We start from the raw sequence: 21026 nt of genomic DNA, 5'->3' as shown, positions 1-21026 counted from the left end.
ACAAAAATAATTTTATTTTCGTTTGTAGCACTCAGAGGTTTTGGGAAATGCTAATTTCAAATACTCAGAAGATCAGTAACACAACAGCCTCAATCCTAATTACTTTTGACCCCAAAATTCTAATGGACTTGAATGGGAATTTTGGATTCACAAGAAATGCAGAATCAGATCCCCAGTGAGCAGAAGAGAAAGGAATAAAAGATAGAGCATACTGATATTACAAAACCTTTTCCATTTCCAAAATAGCCAGTAATGCCTGTACTTTCTTGGGAACGATCACAGAAACTTGTATAAAGAAAAGGAGTACTTGTGGCACCTTAGAGACTAACCAATTTATTTGAGCATGAGCTTTCGATGAAGTGAGCTGTAGCTCACGAAAGCTCATGCTCAAATAAATTGGTTAGTCTCTAAGGTGCCACAAGTACTCCTTTTCTTTTTGCGAATACAGACTAACACGGCTGTTACTCAGAAACTTGTATATAACTTTGGAAACCAGATGGAATGATAAAGTAGTGACAGATATTTTTATTTTTTTAAAATAAATCTGATGACCATTAAGTACAGCGAAGCCCAACTATGTGTAATTGTTACCTAAGCCTCCCAACTCACTCCTACCTCAATTATCTGTTGCATCCACCTGTTGTTTATTGTCTGAAATATAGAATTTTCCTGAGTAAGTTTCCTGAGGCAGGAATTGTTTTGTTAGTTATCAGTGCAGTGCCGAGCACAATGGGGCTCTGATCCTTGATTAAGATTATAGGTGCTAATGTAAAATAAATACTAAATATGAAGAAAAAGTAAAAAGTTGGGTTAGAGCATGTTGTATTCACACTCCAGTATTAACTGAATCTGATTTATTTCAAAGGTTAAAAATGTTTAGAAACATACAGAGAAAAATATTTAAGATCTCAAACAATTAACAAATATACACATAGGCTTTAAGATAGGGACTTCCAAAGGACTCTGAGTAACGTAGGCATTCACCTTCCTACTGAATTTCAAAGTAATTTGGATACTTAGCTCCCTCAGACACCTTTGAAAATCCCAGTCTAAAACTACAAATACATACTTAAACAGAATAGTTTATGATCAGTTTCTCTTCTATTTAAATATCAAGAGCCAAGTTAAGTCCCTCAGGGTCTGAGTTTTCCCTGCTACAGTTGCTCTAACCAGTATTTAGAGCATAATAAGATGTAGTGAGATCACAGCTGGAACTCCACATTATCAATGACATTCGCTACTACAGCACCACTACAGTCAACCTGTTTTATCTATTTTATGATCTGAATAAACCTAATGAAAGGATGAAAGTTTAAAAGAAAGGGCCATCACATACCCCATGAATTCTTTAGAAAACTGTACTATCAAGAAATGTGTAAATATATATTATTACAATTAATCTGTCTTATTTCAGCTTTGTGATATTTCATCAACTGAGCTGCTTGAAACAGAAATGTCACTTTGTTTTATTATAACTATTTTCAGGCAATAATAATTATTAAAGGCAATAATAAAAAGAGCTAAAATGACCACTATTTATTAGTCAGTAGTAAAATACCTTTAGCCACAGCTTCTTTATACTTCTCTTTGGCAGAGTTAACTTCTTTTATTAATTGTCTGTAATTAGATTTTAATTTCTCCAGTTCTGACTTTGTAACCTATGAATAAAGCAGAAATAGGAAAGTTACTAAAACACTTACCTTTAGGAGTTAAAGGCTTCTTAACATTAGGAAAAAATAATTACAGGATTTAATTTCAAAGATATTAAGGATGTATGCTTTTTTCATTATTTCAGAGATGCTCTTGAATATATTGTCATATGCTATCATTAAAAGAAAAAAAAGTCTGGTGTGTAAGGGGGCCCTGCTGTCATCACAAATGTGTGGTGGAGCACATCAGGACATCTAACTTATTATTACTGTGATAATGCCCAAAGATCACAATAAAATCTTGCTAGAAAAAAAAGCAGGATTTTAATTAGCTACTGTTTACGCTTATCTGATTCCTTGTTACACGAAAAGAATTTCTTCCAAAGCCTAAAACAGAAAAGTGACAAAAGAGCTTCTGGATTTTAAAAATCTCTCAAAAGCCCCTAAAGGTGCCTTTGGATAGAAGAGTTAATCTCTTGTGAGTCAGGCCAACAACTATGAGGTCTAGAGGAGCAACTGGCTCCTACAAAGAGATTGAGAATGGGGATCAGAGAAACATTCTTTCCATAGACAACTGGACCAGCTCCGTGAACCAGGACATTTTTGGCAAAGGAGCTACAAGAATAGCATTGCCTTTTACAGTTCTAATATTTAGCACATTGTGGAGGAAAGGAAGTGAGCAGCAAGTACAAAAGACCACTGTAGTATGGGACTGAGAAGACATCTGACAACCCAATGGGCTCTGGTATCAAAAACAAATCCTGAAGAGCTGTCCTTGACAAGAGAGGCAAAAGAGATTCTTTGATAGAGTGACCTCAAACATTCATGGACTAAGAGAGATCACTTGTGCTCAGTCAACCTGAGAGAACACTTAGCTTTTCTGCAAAATGGACTGGTCTTAGGCCAATACATTTTTTATCCAGTATGAGGAATGTGAAGATTGGGACAGTTGGGGTTCATGATTCTCTTTTGCTAGGTCACATAAGCCTCAGCTACTGAATTGTTTTACAAAACTAGCAATTGGTTACCTGTCAGAACTCCACAAAAAGCAACCAAAGCACTTCTTTCAATTCTTAGCTCGAGTCTAAACCAGTTATGAGGCAGTTTAAGTCAGAGCAGGACCATTTCTTATGTTATCCTGCTCCCACAAGCATGCATGCATGCACATACTCAAACAGTCAGATTTCCATGTGTTGTTAAAATAGTCCAATAGACACTGGACAGGAAAGGACTTTTTGACAGACTAGACCAAAGATGGGCAAAGTACGGCCCACGGGCCACATCCAGCCTACAGGACCCTCCTGCCCAGCCCCTGAGCTCCTGGCCTGGGAGGCTAGCTCCCGGCCCCTCCCCCGCTGTTGCCCCTCCCCCACAGCCTCAGCACACCATGCTGCCAGTGTAGTGTATTAAACTGCTCCGCATAGGAATGTGCTACTGTTGGCAGTTACGGAGAGCAATTTACTACACTACACTGGTGCAATGCTCCGGGCAGCACAGCTATAGCACCGCCAACCACCGGTGCTCTGTGCTGCGCGTTAAGAGGGCAGGGAGCAGCGGGGGGTTGGATAGAGGGCAGGAGAGTTCAGTGTGGAGGTCAGGGGACGGGGGCGCGGATGGGGTCGGGGCGGTGAGAGGGCAGGAAATGAGGGGGATTGAATGGGGGCAGGGGTCCGGGGGCAGTCAGGAAAGAGGGGGGTTTAATGGGGCAGTGGGGGCAGTCAGAGGCAGGGGTTCCGGGGGTGGTCAGGGGACAGGGGGGTTGGATGGGGCAGGAGTCCTGGGGGGTGGGGCATCAGGGGGCAAGAAGCAAGCGGGGGCAGATAGGGGGCGGGGGCACAGCCTCCCCTAACCAGCCCTCCATACAATTTCCGAAACCCGATGTGGCCCTCAGGCCAAAAAGTCTGTCCGGCCCTGGACTAGACCTACAGGTTCCCAAGGAAGAAACTGAAATACAGTTGGAGCTGTGAAGCAATTGGTTTCTACAGATAAATATCCCAGGGTACTGGCTAGAAGAATGAATCAAACAGACTCCATTTTGAAGTTCTGAAAGGATGGTAAATCAGTGAAACCAAAGTAAATAAATGGAATTGGACTCTTAAATGCCTCGGGTACTGATGTTAGTCATCCCATAATTAGGTGCTGAGCACAATTACAAACTGGTCCTTTTACAGAAGAGTGGAGAACAAACACAGGGAAATGAGATTAGTTAGGAGAAATCTTTATATTTTAACTGTGAAATGGATCTGACTCACCTGTCTCAATATGCTCTTCTGTCAGTGATGAAAACAAAGCCAGAAACTCCCTATCTAGATAAATCTAAGAGGATTAAAGTAGTCAAAATTATCTTTGGTTTATCTACATGGTGCCTCAGTCCACACCAGAGGGGTGTGCATTCTAATGCAGACCAGAGTGTCGCACACCAAGTGTCTTGTGTGGACCCTGCTGGTGCACACTAACATTCCCTAGTACATGTCAATGTAGTCATATTTCAAACAATAGTATATTAATCAATGCCAGTTACTGCACAACCTGCTTGTGTGCATCAGAATTAACACTCCTGCTGGTGTGGATTACGGTATTGTATAGACCAGTGGTTCTCAAAGCCGGTCCGCCACTTGCTCGGGAAAAGCCCCTGGCACGCCAGACCGGTTTGTTTACCTGCCACGTCCACAGGTTCGGCCGATCGCGGCTCCCACTGGCCGCGGTTCGCTGCTCCAGGCCAATGGAGGCCGTGGGAAGGGCGGTCAGCACATCCCTTGGCCCGCGCCGCTTCCCGCAGCCCCCATGGGCCTGAAGCGGCAAACTGCGGCCAGTGGGAGCCGCAATCGGCCGAACCTGCGGACGCAGCAGGTAAACAAACCAGTCCGGTGTGCCAGGGGGTTTCCCTGAACAAGTGGTGGACTGGCTTTGAGAACCACTGGTGTAAACAATCCCTAAAGTGGGTACCTACTAGCATCCAGGGCTGTGATGTGTATCTGATATTTTTGTCTTAGTAACATCATATGCCCCTCTTTTTCTCCAATTTGTACAGAAAGAAGAATATCTGAAATTCGCAATGGGATTGGAATAAACCTCAAGGTAGAGTCTTCACCACCGACATGTGAAGAAAGCATGATTTTTGTTTTCAAGTAAGTCCTTAGGGATGTATCAAGGAATACCTCAAACAAGGATTCTCTGGAATACGAAATGACCACGTTTTTATTTTGCTTTAATTACTCCTCTAGGGCAAGATTTTATCCAGTGTGTCCTATGGACTCCAATCAGCACAGCTGATAATCTTGTTAAATATTGGATAGTGTCCTAGGGGGCTATGGGTAGTTTGTTATTCTATCTAACAAGGCAGAAATTCTGCTGTGTACTATGGAAGAGGTCTTATGTGGACAAGTAAGTAGCTCAATGAGCCATTCAGTAAGTGCTCCAAAGGCACAAAACCACTGGACAGACAACAGCAGGTAGGACTATAAGAATACACAGTATCTCATCAGAAATCAATCCATACACTTGTCTAGAAGACCTCAGGAAGGGCTTGAAAAACTCAATACCTAGAAGACAACAGTCTACTGGCCAGGGTAAAAAATACCTGTGTGACCTTGCTCCAAAACCATGATCTGCTTCAGCTAAAAAGTAGGCCTCGTAAGGCTCATCATGCACTGTAGTTAATTGTAATTTACTGTAAAAAAAATTAAAAATACATATATGTATGTTACTAGGGTTGGTTGATCAGCAGAATTTTTCTTGTCAAATATAAGGGTGATGTTACACTCCATATTTTATGAAAATATGATGGTATGAATAGGACATAACTGAGATATACTTTATGCAAGATGGATCATGTAAGATATGATTTACTGAATGCAATTATCCGATTTGTATGCATGTATCACTTCCTTATCTAAAGTTAGGAAGATTATTTAACTATTACAGCTGTGTGTATTTGGAAGACACCCACCAGACAACTGGCCATCACAGCCCTGATGGCCCATTCGGAAGAAACAACAAAACTGTGAAGATACTAATCGCTCTCCTTCCTGAGAGTCCTCCAGTGACTAGTGTCACTAGCTGTGACACTACTCGGTCAGGTGGTCCTGCCATATGGTACTAAACATTATCTTGGACTTCTAGTAATTTTCCACTCACAGGAGGGGGAGGTCAAGTTTGGGAAACAAAACGCTTCCCACCTCATGTAAATTCTATTTAAGGCTGGGAGGGAAGGCATTCCAGACTCTCCTTCATTGCCTACCCAAGAAGAAAGATTGCTGAAGGTACTTGTAAAGGACAAAAAAAAACAACCTGAAGGGAAAGGCAGGGGTAAGTCCAGACAGACAGGGGTCCAGTCTGTAAGAAAAATAACTGGAACTCTGAGCTACAGAAACTCTGAATCCTGCCTAAATTCAACATCTGGGGTGAGAAATTACATTTTGTAACCTGTTTCTTTAGTGAATCAAGCTTAGTTTGCGTGTTTTGTTTTATTTGCTCAGTAATCTGCTTTGTTCTGTTTGCTACCCCTTTAACAACTTAAAATCTGCCTTTTATAGTTAATAACATTTGTTTTGTTATTAAACCCAGTTTCTGTAACCTCTAATGGGGGTGTGGGGGGCAAGAAGTTGTGCATATCTTCCTCATTGAGGGAGGGAATGGATTTCACTAGACCTTTGGGTCTGCACTCCAAGTGAGGTGGGCACCTGAGAGCTGGGGCAAGTCCCTTAAGCTGAGTCTTCCCGCAGCGGGCTGGCCCTGCCTGTGTCTGTGCTAGAGGAGGCCTAGGAGCCTGGCTCAGCAGGACAGGCTAAAGGGGGCCCATGCTGGCAGAACAGGCGGGTTCATTGGTATCTCAGCACATCAGGTCCAGGTGGCATCTTGAAGGGGGGCAACCCATCACACTATTATCATATAAATGTTATCTTTTTTTCTGTCCTCTAGCAGAACATGGTATAGTACAGAGTTCTCTACAGTGTTCTTCCACCACCACCTCCTCCATTTTTTCCCTTTCTCTAAATTGTTTTCTACCCATCCTAGATTTTGTCTCTCCTTTTTTCCCTTCCCCTTGTCCCTTCACTCACTCATTCTCTCTTGCTCCATATTTTGTACTTTTTCTTCCCAACTTATTCCATCAATCTTTCCCACCACCCCAGAATATTTGATACACCCAAAAGCACATCCATTCATAGGCCCACACATAGGACTTGGAAGTTTTAACAGGCACCCAATAGTTTGACTTTTCAGCCTATTAACCCCAGAATAATGAGGACAACACCCATGTGACATGTCAATCTCCCACCAGCTTCTGGGAAAGCAGAGGTTGCTGGGATTCCTAATAGGAAGCTGCCCCCCTAAATTTCAGTAGTAATATTGTACCCAATGAAGTTAATCCAAGGGATGATTATTGCTCATTGAAAACTTGTTGTCATACTTGTTTGGGGGCTCCATTATTCATATCAGCCTCAGGATCCTAGGTATCAGATACATTTGAAGTCCACCTCAAAACCCACTATGTCTGCTGAAAGGGAGAATTTTTTTTAAACACAAGCTTAGATACCTCAGAAACTTACAGCACTCATCAAGAAAAGCTTTTACTTGCCTTAGATTAGTGGATTTTTCAAGCCCTGACCCCAGGAATGCCTAGAGGAGACAGGAGAAGGGATTCACACAGTCACGCTCTACTGGAAGGAGAAAATTTCCAGAGCGGTTAGCCTAACTGAACTCACTTGCAGGACAGTTTCCCACCTCTGTCTTTTCAGCTAATAACTTGCAGAAAACATGGAGGAACTGGGTTAAACAAGAGGAAAATGCAATCCAATTATAATACATTTGTATTTATTTGTACTGCAAGATGAAGAGGAATGGTGGCACCTGCAGTATTCATGTGAATATTTATATGAAATAATTCTATATACTACTTTAGAAAGCTTTAGTAATTTAGTAAATTTTTTAAAAAATCATGTTTAATAAGGTACCTTGAACATCTCTGCCTCAATTTGCTGATGAACACCTATGTAACTCTTCTTTACTTGTTGCTTGTCTTTGATCATCATTGTAAGTCTATGTAGTGGCCCAGAGTTAAGATCTTCTGCATGTGTCTTCATTATCCTGCTAAGTTGCTCTGTCTGCTGTACCATAAGCAGCCAAGACTGGAAGAAGGAAAAGGGAGAAAAGAACTTATCTGCTATTGCACTATCAAAAGAAACTGTTGGAAAAGTACATCGTCATTTAAAGGGGTTTTAGAAAGAATATTTTTGAACATTTGCCTGAATGCACAGTTTAAATATAGTAACCATGTCTTTAACCCACCCACGAAAGGGAGTTAGAGATGTATTAATGATGTATCATAGTCACATTTCAGCATCACGCCAAAGTCTGGGTCTGTCATGAAAACCATTAACCCTCACTTGAGTGATCACCCAAATTCCTTTACTTTGACAGACATGCTCCCAATGTCCTTTCTTCTTCCCTTTCCTGTATGTGTTTCCTGGCAGATTTTTCCTTTTATTTAAATCCATGTCAATTACATTACTAATTCTCTTGGCCATAGCCGTGGTAATTTTTAGTAGAGTAAATGATGTTACACGCAGGGCCAGAACCTCAGCTGGAGAAAACTGACATTGCTCCATTAACTTCACTGGAGCTACACTAATGTACATAAGCTGTTGACATGAGCCTCAAACTAGCATTTAACTTGAATAAAAGTATTTGATAGCCCATGGAACCTCATCCAGTTCTGCTAAAGAGAATAGAATGGGGTTCACTGGGCATTCAACTTCACGATAGTAGAATTTTTGTACTTCAGCACTGCTATGAATTACCATGTCCCAGTTGAAATTACAGAATTTAGATGGATACAATATATAGTTATCAGTGTCAGAATACGGCCAGCACACCCAGATCAATGCCTTGGTCTAATAAAATGTAGGGTTTTTTTTATGTTTTTTCATTACCACAATTGACTGTGTTCTCCCTTTTTACATCTCATCTGAAAAAAGACACTTCCATCTGTGCATGCCCCCTTAACACCAGACTAGACTGAGTTTAACAGAAACCTAAATGGAAGACCCCAAACCTATTAAATTATCCATAGCATTTCTTACAGTACTTAAGTGTTCTCTGGAATTCGCTCATCAAGGTACTGAAATAGTCCTATTACATTGTACTTAAACAATGGGATCTAAAAGCTGAAAAATAAAATTAAGGAACTGACTACTTACAATCATATAGGAAAAGTTATTTTTTCTTATCCAAGAGAGAAAAGAATATACTATTCTCAACTTTGTTGTCTAAAAAACTGTTGTATGGCATTGCTAGCACAGAATAGCTACTGCATTTCACCCCCTCAGAAATGCCAGCATTTTAGGTATAGCAATCACTCCAGCACTAAACATGCACAGTATTTTATACCGTAATATTTGGGATTCTATGGTATAAAAAAATACACTTATTTGGTGGGAAATATTGAGTTCTAGTGTGAAGTATAACTGTGTAAAAAACAAGATAAAAATATTAGACTCCCATGGTGTTTAAACTGAAAATCATTCTCTTAGTTAGACAAAATTAGAGCAAATAAGAAACAGAAATGACAAATATTGTAATAAATAGTAACTGACGTTTACAATAACTGAAGTAAAAGAAATGTTCAAAATACACTGACAAAGTGGCTGAATGGAAAAAAGGATGGGGACACTATAATGAAAAGAGAATTCTTTTGGGAGGGAAATCATATTGTTTATAGACTATATGGCCAGAAGTGAACATTTTAATTGTTTTATCTGATGTCCTGTATAACACAGGCCATAGGACTTGCCTGAACCAACTCCAATATTCATTTAAAAACTTCCTGTGATGGGAAATCCACCACAACCCTCGGTAATTAACCTCACTATTAAAAATTTGTGCCTTATTTCTAATCTAAACTTGTCTAACTTCACCTTCCAACCACTGAATCTTGTTATACCTTTGTCTGCTAGATTGAAGAGCCCTCTAGTATCAAACTTCTGTTCCCCAAGTAAGTTGTTATAGATTATAATCAAGCCACACCTTAACTCTTTCTTTGTTAAACTAAACAGATAGAGCTCCTTGAGTCTTCAACTATAAAAAACAAACAGTTACCTACCTTTCATAAACGTTGTTCAAGATGTGCTGCTCGCGTCCATTCCATGTTAGGTCTGGGCATGCCCACATGCATGGCTGCTGGACATTTTTCCCCTAGTGGTATCCGTAGAAAGTGACCATCACAGGTGGTAAGAAGGAACAGAGGGCTCAGGGCCAACAGCACTCCATATACCAGCACATTAGCACACAACTCCAGAGGGCACCAGAGCCAGCCCTATGGATACCACTAAGGGAAAAATCTCCAACAGCCGTGCACGTGGGTGTGCACAGATCTAACATGGAATCAACAGGAGCAAGCACTCAAAGATGATAACATGTTTTCTAATTCTTTAATCGTTCACCTGACTCTTCTCTGAACCCCCTCCAACTTATCAACATCCTTGAACTGTGGGCATCAGAATTGGACACAGCATTCCTGTAGCAGTCACACCAGTGCCCAATACACAGATAATATAATCTCCTTACTCCTACTCAGGATTCTCCTGTTTATACAACCAAAGATCACATTAGCCCTTTGGCCTCACTGTTGCACAGGTAGTTCATGTTCAGCTGATAATCCACCTTAACCCCCTCATCAGAGTCACTGCTTCCCAAGACAAAATCTCCCCTCTCCCAAATATGGCCTACATTTTTTGTTCCTAGATGTATTGACTTTCATACTAAATTGCATATTATTTGCCTGCACCCAGTTTATTAAGCAATCCAGATCACTGTGAATCAGTGACCTGTCCGCTTCATTATTCACCACTTCCTCAATGTTTATATCCTCTGCAACTTTATCAGTAACAGTTTTATATTTTCTTCCAGGTCACTGATAAAAATCTTTAGTATAGGGCCAACAACCAATCCCTGTGAAATCCCACTAGAAACACCTGCGCAGTGGTGAATCCCATTAACACTTACATTGAGACATACGAATTAGCCAGTTTTTATACATTTATGTGTGCCATGTTGAATTTGCATTGTTCTAGTTCCTTAATCAAAATGTCCCATGCAGTCCCAAGTCAAATATCTTACAAAAACTTATTACATTAACACTTCCTTTATCACCCAAACTTGTAATCTCAACAAAATAGGCTATCAAGCTAATTTGATAGGATCCATTTTCCACAAACCTGTGTTGATTGGCTTTACCTATATTACTCTCCCTTAATTCTTTATTGATCAAATCCTATATGAGCCATTCCATTATTTTGCCCAGGATCAAGGTCAAGCTAACAGGCCTATAACTACCCAGGTTGTCCCATTTACCCTTTTAAAATATTGGCATAATATTTGATTTGTTCCAGTTTTCTGGAACTTCCCTAGACTTAATATTAATATTAACCAGTCCTGAGAGCTTCTTGGCCAGCTCTTTAAAACTCTCAGATGCAAGTTATCCAGACATGCTGATTTTAAAAAAAAAAAGTCTTGCTTTTGTAGCTGCTGTTCAATGGACAGGGAGTTGTGTAACCACACCCCTCTATAATCTTGGCTCTCTGCACACGGATGTCTAATTGTAGCAGCTGCATCAACCCCCTCAGTTTCTGTTCGAACGGAAAGTATTTCATATGTAGCAGTATCATATGATAGCAGTCCGGCTTTTTGCCGAACAGAGCAGAAATATTTATTGTACACTTCTGCCTTTTCTGTATTATTGACAAGTCTATCATTTCCATCTAGTAATGGACCAATATCATTTTTAGAATTTCTTTTGTTCCTAACGTACTCGGAAAAACGCCTTCTTTCTGTCCTTAACTCTGATGGCCACAGATTTTTCTCCTTCCCTTTTTGCTTCCCTTATCAATTTGCTATAATTTCTAGCTTCCTATTTACATTGAAGACACTGTGTAAACACCATTAATTTTTCCAACAACAGAGAAGTGGAAGCACAAACTGGGCTAATTCAGCTGCTAAATCATAGAACTGGGCTAATTTTGCTGCTCACAGCAGGAGGAGGTGTCCCACCCGATGGCAACCAGCCATCCAAGAATCTTTAGAACCTTTATAAATATTAAGGTTTGTAAAGAATGAGACATGACAACCCTATTACTGTTTTATTATTAATAAGCATATAGTATTTTGTTTTCTTGCTCATAAGTAAGGCTCCGTGTTTGTCACGGAGGTCACGGATTCCATGACTTTTTGTTACCTCCTGACTTCTGCAGAGGCTGGTGTCCCTGGCCCAGGGGCCACCTGAGCAGCTCGGGCAGTGCCTGGGGCAGTCTCGGTCCCCCCTGTTTCCCAGGAGCAGGAGTTTGGGTGAGAGGGGACACCCAGAGCTGGGGTGCAAGACGGTACTTATCTGGGCCCCCCCCCTTCCCCGGGAGGATGACAGGAACCCCCCTCCCTCAGCTCCTAGATCCACATGCTGCCTCCACCCGCAGGCACTGCCCCCGCAGCTCCCATTGGCCACAGTTCCCAGCCAATGGGAGCTGCAGAACCGGGGCTCGGGGCATAGCAGAGGCATGTGGAGCTAGGAGCTGGCGTTGCTGCTTTCCAAGAGTCTGGTAGGGAGCCTGCCCCAATCCCACCAACCTCCTCACCCCAGCACTTGCAGTGCCCCCCCGGGCCATGTCTCCCCACTCCCCAGCACCCGCGGCAGTCCTGGGCCATCCCCCACAGCACCTGCAGGGCCCCCTGGGCCGCCCTCCCAAGCCGCCTCCCCCTCCGCCAAGTTTTAGTCATGGGTTTATAGTAAAAGTCATGGACAGGTCACAGGCCATGAATTTTTGTTTACTGCCTCTGACCTGGTCCATGACTTTTATTAAAAACACCAGTGACTAAAACATAGCCTTACTCATAAGTTAAGGTGTCATGAACTTTTTTTTTTTTTTGGAGGGGGGTTGTTTCCATTAGTCAGTTGTTTCCATTAGTGCCTCGAAAGAGGGGAGGTTTACCCACTCTTTTTCTATCATGTGTGATTCAAGGATAGATAAAGGATAAGAAGCCTCTTGGTCACTTGTTCCAGTCCAATTCAGATTAAAAGTGATTTGGTGCCCACTGTGAAATAAGTGAGTTGCTCCAGTCCAGCGTTTTCAGCAGCGAGGCCAAGAACTGAAGAAGCCATTAAGACAGAGAATAGACCTCTCACTACCAAAGCAATCATAAGTCAGGCCTAGCTTATTAACAGGTGAAATGGGGACGCTTGCTTTGCCACTGCCGTTGCTGTACCTGTTTTGTATCTATTCAGTACATAAGGTATTGTTTTTTAACCTTTCATAAAAGTTTTTTTTTCATTTTAAACTGTATACAAAATACTATATTTAACAATATTACAATTATGAGAAGAAGTCTGAGAAACTTTGGCCTTAATTAATGCTTTGTTTTTACAACTACACACCATGGTGTGAATAATGGTCAGAATGTCAGCCTTAGCTCTGAATTTCCTGGCTTTTTTCTATTTTTATCACAACCTGTACATTGTAAAAACAATAGTTTCTGTTTAACTCTTTAAAAAAAAAATCTTACTACAACACACTATAATCACAAAACCCCTAAACATAAGAATAGGTGGGTCAGCCCAGGGACTACAATACCAGAGCTCAAAATTAGGGATTCTAGCTTGGTCCACCTTTTTCAGTCCAAAAGGAGAATTTGCATGATACACATTCCGCCCAGGAACTGCCGCACCTCACTTCAAACTCTTTACTAAAACTAACTCTCAAGAAGCTGCATTAGTGGAGTCCAGTGGGCACATGGTTCACGTAGAATTATAGCTGGTCCTAACCCAGAAGGAAAATTGGAAAGGTGGGAGAATAAAGTAGATGAAACACAAGGCTCAGAGTGGCTTAAGCGATCCACCCACAAAGGGACAAAAATACCACAGGACAATGACACACTTTTCAAGTTCATCTTTTAAGTTTACTTTATAACTAAGAAAAAAGGAGTTAACAGCCGACTACCTTTTCTATATAATTAAAACAATGACTCCCCAATTTCAGCTTCTAAATAATGTTCTCTTACCTTGGATACATTGCTAATATAATCCAGTTGGGAAGTACTCTCTTTATCAACTTGATTACAAAGATTCTGTAACGTGGATGCATATTCTTTGTCACTTTTTACTCGCATGGCCATAAATTTCTTCACAGTTTCCAGTAGTCGTAACTCCCAATCTTGCAATTTTAACAAAGCATCATGAGAATACTTCAGGTCACTTCCAAACCCCATCTTTATAAGGCACTATATGCGCTATGGGCAACAATAGAGGTTCTTCTAGTCACCACATCTGCAGACAGAAAATTAATGAGAAATATATTGAAAGAGGAACCTGTAAAATGTAATGATCACAAAATTATGACACATATTGAAATTTAAAGCAAGAAGCAACTATTTTAATTTAACCACTCATCTCTGAACTAATATAGTCAGTCAGCCACAATTTTCAACAGCAAGACTCAGCTCTGTCTTGCACATTAACCACTTAGAAAACTGCTAGCAGAGGGGAAAGGCGGTCCTGGGGTTAAAGCACTAACCTAGGACTTGGGAGATCCAGATTCAATTCGCTATTCCATCACAGACTTCCTGTATGAATTTGAGCAAACTGCTCAGTCTCTCTTATGCAGTCTTCTCCATCTGCATAAAGTACTACCGTAACAGTACTTCCCTATCTCATAGGACTGTTTGTGAAGATAAATATACTAAAAATTGTGAAGTTCTTCGATAATATGGCAAGAGGTCCATACAAGTACACAAGATATATTAAATTCCCAAACTAAATAGATTGATTTGATTAAATAGTTGAGACAAAGATCAATGGAAACAGACATATTACAAGACAAAAATCCCAGATTATCCTGCCTGACTCCTAATAACCACAGAGCCTCCTTTCTTCACAGTACAGTGCTCCTGATAATCCACAAAATTCCTAATAATTAGTCAATTGTCAGGTGTTAACACTTTGCGAATCAGTTTCCAGAAGGCTAACAGCCATATATAAACCCCCAAACACAATGTAAAAAGACTAATAAGGTTTCAAAATCAAGTGCTCAAAAGTTCAGAAATGCCACCAGTGCAACCTTAATTCAGCCCCTTTGTGAATATACATTATGATACAGTCTTAGATTCAGGGGCAGCAGAGCCTTCCGAAAAGTGGGGGGTCCAGGGCCTGGCCCCATAAGGCCCTACCCCTCCTCTTTCCAACAGGGTCCTGCCTCACCCCTTCCCCCTGAGGCCCCTCCTCTTCCCTGTAAGGCCATGCCCCTACCCCACACCTTCCCCCAAGGCCTGCCCCCACACCCCTTCTTTCTCCAGAGGCTATGCCCCCAGCCAAGCCAGAGCAAGGCCATGGAGCCCACCGCCCACCCAAGCAGGTGGGAGGGACCCAGGCTCCCCACTGTTGTCCATGCGGCTCTTATCCGGCCAGGGGGCGGGGCTTTGGAGCTGCAGCCTGGCCATGGTAAGAGGCATGTGGGAAGCTATGGGGAGCCACAGCACAGATCCTCCACCTGCCCTGGACAGGGACACAGGCCGGGGGCTGCTCTTGGACCCCCCCAGCACTGCCGGCAGGTGGAGCGTCCACACAGCTTCCACAACTGCCCAGGATCCCTGGCCTGGCTCCACCAGCTTCCTCGGGGAAGATGGGAAGAGGCTAGATTCGCCATGGCAAAGAGTTGGAGGGCCACAGCTCCCTGCACCCCCCGAACCACCAACGTTCTGACACCACTGATTTGATTATATGATCACATACTATATTTTTTCTCCACAGGATTCCTTGCTCATTCAGAAGGGATGGTGCTCACCGGATGGGTAAGAACTCAATATTTCTTTTATCCTAATCAATTTACTGCACGCCATCCAAACTATGCACAGAATAAAGAATTAGTCAAGGTGGATAAAAATCAATGATTTTTTTTAAAAATGGATTTTTTCTTTATTTAAATTGGATTTTTTTGATAAAATGCTTTTTGAGGAAAAAACCTATCTAAAGATAGCTTTAATTAAGATACATTATAGCTCAAAGATATCTCACTGTTGAATAGGGATTATACATTTTAATTCTATAATATGAGATAATATTCATGTAACATTTAATAAAAGTTTTGGAAATGAGTTCCAGTAGTTCATGAATTAGGGACCCAATCTTATGGAGTTCCAAGGGCTTCTGTATAGATTATTTAGCTTAATCTTTCTATCTACCCAATGGGACTCAGTGCTCAATCTAGAAGATACCATCAGAGATGCTTAGTTTTGCAGTTCTCAAACTGTGGATTTATGGCTCCAGAGATAACATGTTTGTTAACAGCAAAAATGTTTTTAAATAGTATAATATAATATAATATATAGAGATGAGAAATAACAGACCTCAACCGTATTGTCCCTCTGCAAATTTGTATACACAGAGCCAATCCCTTACCTCTCTCTCTAAGTGCAAAGTTTCAAAAAGTTCAATGAATAGAAGATTGTTTGTGCCAGAATAGATCTGGACAAGGAGAAGAAGTCTGGAGATAAATGTGAGAAGGGAGGGACAGGCAGTAGAAACAAAAGTGAAACTTTTTGAGCAGCATATTCCAGAAATCTTGAGGTCTTTCTGAGTGTACCCTTCATTGATTTGAGATATACCAAACCATTCTCTCACTAGAAGGGAAAACCTATAATGGCAGCAAGCCATAAGAGATTCCCAATTTTGGAATATTTTAATGAAGTTCCTCTACCTGTGGGTAAGACAGGCATGCCTACAAAATGCAAACAGTGCCACAAAGAAATGCAAAGCCTGGTTTCCTGAACGAAACAACATCAAGAGAAGTGTTTCTTCTCAGGAGGAAGCTGCGTTGAAGATGATGAAAGGAACAAGTCTGAACATGCAGGATCTTCAGGTTGGTAAATTTTTTTATTTCAAACTTCTTTCTTAAGGACTGCTGGTCTTCCTACTGGACTATTCTTGAATTCTCATATTTGAGAAAAAAATATAGTTTTTACTCTATGGTACTATCATTTTAGATGCAGTTGTGACAAAAAAAATAAATAGCTGTACTAGGCACATCTTCCTTTTACAATTTCACCTTTAAAGTAGTACTGAGTGTCAGTGAATGCAGTAAGTAACAATGAACAGTATGCTAATAAAAATTAAATAACTGCATTGACTTATTTTGTTTAGGAGAACCTATCCTCAACATACAGGATTCTGAAGACTATCCACCTTCAAGATCACCATAATTTTCTATAGTTTCAGAGTTATCTGCCAATGATAGTGTTTCAGTCACATCATGTATGGCACGCAGCCACAGTATATCACCTGTAGCAAAAAGAAAAAAAAAAATCTCCATCATCCAGAAACAATCATAGATAAGTTTGTGATACGAACCAGCAGATTACAAAAAGAGGTAATTGATGAAAAAATTGTCGGGTTTGTTTATGCAACAAACTCTCCTTTTCGTATGATTGAGAACTTACACTTCATTAACATGGTTTAGTCATTAAGATCAGGATACAGTCCACCCAAAAGAGCAGACGTTGCAAGCAAATGGCTGGATAAAGTGTATGAAAGAGAAATTGAGCAGTGTGCAAAAGGTCTAGAGAGTGAAATTGTTAACCTGAGTCTTGATAGGTGGAGCAATGTCCACACAATCCTTTTGTATGTGCTTGTGTGACAACAGAAGAAGGGAGTATCTTCCTTACAGAAACAATTGATACATCAGGAAATGCACACACAAGAGAACACTTATAAGTAGCAGCAGTAAAAGCTATAACAAACTGTGGGAAAAAAAATTCAAATCCCTGGTACGCAGCTTGGTCACAGACAATGCTACAAATGTATCCAAGATGAGAAGAAATTTAGGAGAGAGTTAAGAGAGTCCCAAGCTCACAACATACGGTTGCAGTGTTCATTTGATACACCTCCTAGCCAAAGACTTCAGTGATCCAGAAATAAAGGCTAATGTTGTGAAATTGCAAAATATTTCCATAACAACCACTTTGCAGCAGCTGCTCTGAAAAAAATTGGAAGGAACCAAGCTAACTCTCCCACAAGACATGCGATGGAACTCAGTAGTGGACTGTTTTGAGCATATATCAAGAACTGGCCTAATCTGAGGACAGTTTGTGAACAGAATCGTGAAAAATCAGATGGCACTGTCACAGCCAAAGTTCTCAACATTGGGCTTAAGAGAAATGTTGACCACATGCTGAGTACCCTGAAGCCTATTTCTGTAGCCTTGAACAAAATGCAGGGGGGAAATAGGTGTTTTATTGTTGACGCTGTTGAAATTTGAAAGGAACTGAATGAGATCTTAAAAAGAGAAATATGCAATGACAGAGTTAAATTACAAGCATTAAAAAAAACCAATGGGGCAAGCACTATCTCCAACTCATTTTCTTGCAAATATTCTCAATACCTGGTACCAGGGTGAAACCTTAAATGCTGAAGAAGAGGAGGTGGCTATGACATGGACATCCAGCAATCATCCCTCCATAATGCCAACTACAATAAACTTCAGAGCTAAGGGTGAATGATTGAAGAAATATATGTTTGTTGATGATGTTTTAAAGAAATTCACACAAGTGAACTGGTGGAAGTCACTTAAGCACTTGGATTCAGAGACTGTTGAAGTGATAATCTCACTTTTATCAGCCGTAGCTTCTTCTGCCGGTGTAGAAAGAATATTTTCTTCCTTTGGACTGATTCATTCCAAATTGAGAAATCGTTTGGGACCTGAAAAAATAGGAAAGCTTGTTTTTCTTTTCCAGATTATGAACAAACAGGAAAATGAAGGTGAAGATGACTGAGTTAGCTGCAGAAGCCAATATTTTAAATTTCTCATATTGACCTGGCTGACATAGTCAATTTAATTTTTGTGGGGTTTTGTTTTGTTTTTTTAATATTTTATTTAACTATTTTAATTAAAAACAATTTTAACACAAACAAACCTTATTTTAAAAAACTTGAATGTTTAAATTCAAAAAATCATATGCTTGTTTTGTTACAATATTATATGTTTGCTGTTGAAGAAAAAAATCCAGAATACATAACGTTGTTGTTTTAGTTAAATAAAACAATTTAAATGTCTGTCTGGTGATGTTCTCCTCCTAATACAGCATGGCAAGAAAATCCTCCAAATATTAATGATTAACCTGTCGAATTGGAGATAGTTCACCCCCCAATGACTTCATACATATCTGCTTCAACTATCTTTGGAAAACGAAATAACCAAACAATCATTCATTTTCTGATACAGCTGTAAAACTAATCTGAGAAGTTTTCAAAATAGATCACTTTAAAAATGTATACTGTGTATCTTCTAAAAATGAAATCTACATCTATCTCTGAGTTGTGAAGAATATTAAGGTTCTATTAAGGTTATAGCCACCAACAAGAATGTACTTTTATGTAGAAATCCATGATTAAATCGAGTCTTCCTGACTAGTGATTTAAATCAATTTGATTTAAATCAAATCCACCCTGGGACTTGGATCTCCGAAACCCTCCTGGCCGAAGCACGTTGCTAGCGGCTTGAAGGGTGGGCCTGTCAGCTTTGCTAGGATGACATTTAGGTCCCAAGGAGGGTTCGGTTCCTTTATCTGAGGGAACATCCTCTCCAGGCCTTTGAGAAAACCAATTACAATTTCATACGAAAAGACCAATCTATTGTTAATCTTAGGGCAGATGGTTGAAATGGCCACCAGGTGGACCTTAACTGAAGAAAAGGGCCAGATCTTGTTGTTTCAAAAGCAGAGGGTTCTACAAAATAAATTGCAATGAGGACTGTGCAGGTGGTACTCCGAGTTGGGAAGACCAGGTAGAGAATCATTTCCCTCTACCAGGTAAATTGCCTTGGTGTAGGCTTTTCTACTGCTTAATAGGATTCTACGAACCTGCTCCGAGCAAGCTTGCTCTTCAGGATTCAGCCATGAAGCTTCCAGCCCGACAAATGAAAAGAACTGAAGTTCAAGTGGAGCAGCTGACCATGGTCCTGGGTGATCAGATCAGGGTGCAGTGGGAGACTGATTGGGGGCTCCACTGGAAAGCTTCAGAGGGTGGTGAACCAGTGCTGTCTGGGCGACGCCAGGGTTATAAGGATGATCTTCCTGCTTGATCTTTGACAGAACCTTGTGAATTAATAGAATTGGGGAAAGGCAATAATAGAGGCGAGTTATCCAGGCCAACGGGTAAGGCATCCATTAGAGACCCCAGTCTGTGGCCCTGCAGGGAGCAAAACTGATGGTATTTCCTGTTGTTCTGGGTAGCAAACTGGTCTATAAGGGGAGTCCCCCACTTCTGGAAGATGATGTCCCTTGCCATGTCCAGTCGAAGGGACCATTTGTGGTGAGTGGAAAAGGACCTGCTGAGGCAATCCACAAGTTGGTTCTGTGTACCTGGCACATAAGATGCCTCTAGGTAGATGAAGTGTGTAATGCAGAACTCCCACAGTCAGACTGCCTCCTGGCACAGGGGGAAGAATGTGCTTCTCCCTGCCTGTTGATGTAGTACATGGCGATTATATTGTCCATGAGAACTGAGACTGCCTTGTCTGTAATGTGGATTAAAAATGCCTTGGCAGGCCAGGCAGACTGCCCTGAGTTCTCAGATATTGATATGGATTGAGAGCTCAGCTTGAGACAACAGGTCACCCACGCAGATTATGCCTTGATTCAACCACCAAGTCAGTGAGTTGAGGGGAACATAAGTATCATGTCCAGATGATGTTGCGAGGGTGAATATACAGCGACCAACTAGGCCTGGGAAGATCTGAGATGTACTCTCGCAGTTGTACTACATATGTGCACAATGCCATGTGACCCAGAAGGCTCATGCATATTCGGACTGTCGTGGTCAGATGTGCCTGAGGGGAGCTTATCAGAGTCAAGATTGAGCGAAAACGATCCCGTACAGGCAAAGACCCTTCTTCTGGAGGAATCCAAAACCACCCCTATGAACTATATTCTTTGTACAGGGCTCTGGGTAGACTTCTGGTTGTTTATTAATAGGCCCAACACCTGGAAGGTCGACTGGATGAAATGGATGTCAGATTCCACATGAGTTCTGGACCGGCCCTTGATTAACCAGTCGTCGAGATATGGGAAAATGTGAACTACCTTTCTCCTGAGGAAGGCCGCTACTACTGCCAGACATTTGGTGAAGACCTATGGGGCGGCTGACAGCCCGAATGGCAGAACTTCCAATTGCTAATGAGTCTGGTTCACGACAACTCTTAGGAACCTTCTGTGCTTTGGAAAATCTATATGTGGAAGTATGCTTCTTTTAGGTCGAGGGCAGCACACCAATCCCCCGGATCTGGCAAAGGAATGATGAAAACCAAGAAGACCATGCACAACTTTAATCTCTTTAGATCTCGTTGA

General features: G+C 41.1%; 1 protein-coding gene across 7 annotated transcripts in view; it reads right to left on the bottom strand.

Moving 5' to 3' along the window:
- FER (FER tyrosine kinase) overlaps positions 1-21026 on the bottom strand; it is a 436379-nt gene that overhangs the window by 368430 nt on the left and 46923 nt on the right. For all 7 annotated transcript variants that reach the window (XR_007356596.2, XR_007356597.2, XM_048849501.2 and 4 more), the window contains 3 exons: positions 13695-13959; positions 7604-7777; positions 1559-1658 (listed from right to left, as the gene is read on the bottom strand). Coding sequence is in view for 5 of the 7 variants with exons in the window: in XM_048849501.2 (XP_048705458.1) it covers positions 1559-1658; positions 7604-7777; positions 13695-13901 (481 nt within the window). In the remaining 2 variants the exon portion in view is untranslated. The remainder of the gene's footprint in view (positions 1-1558; positions 1659-7603; positions 7778-13694; positions 13960-21026) is intronic.

Source organism: Caretta caretta, chromosome 5 (genome assembly GCF_965140235.1).
Source record: "Caretta caretta isolate rCarCar2 chromosome 5, rCarCar1.hap1, whole genome shotgun sequence".
Classification (NCBI taxonomy): Eukaryota; Metazoa; Chordata; order Testudines; family Cheloniidae; genus Caretta; species Caretta caretta.
Note: the sequence above shows the minus strand (reverse complement) of the source record. Positions and strands in the feature narration are given on the sequence as shown.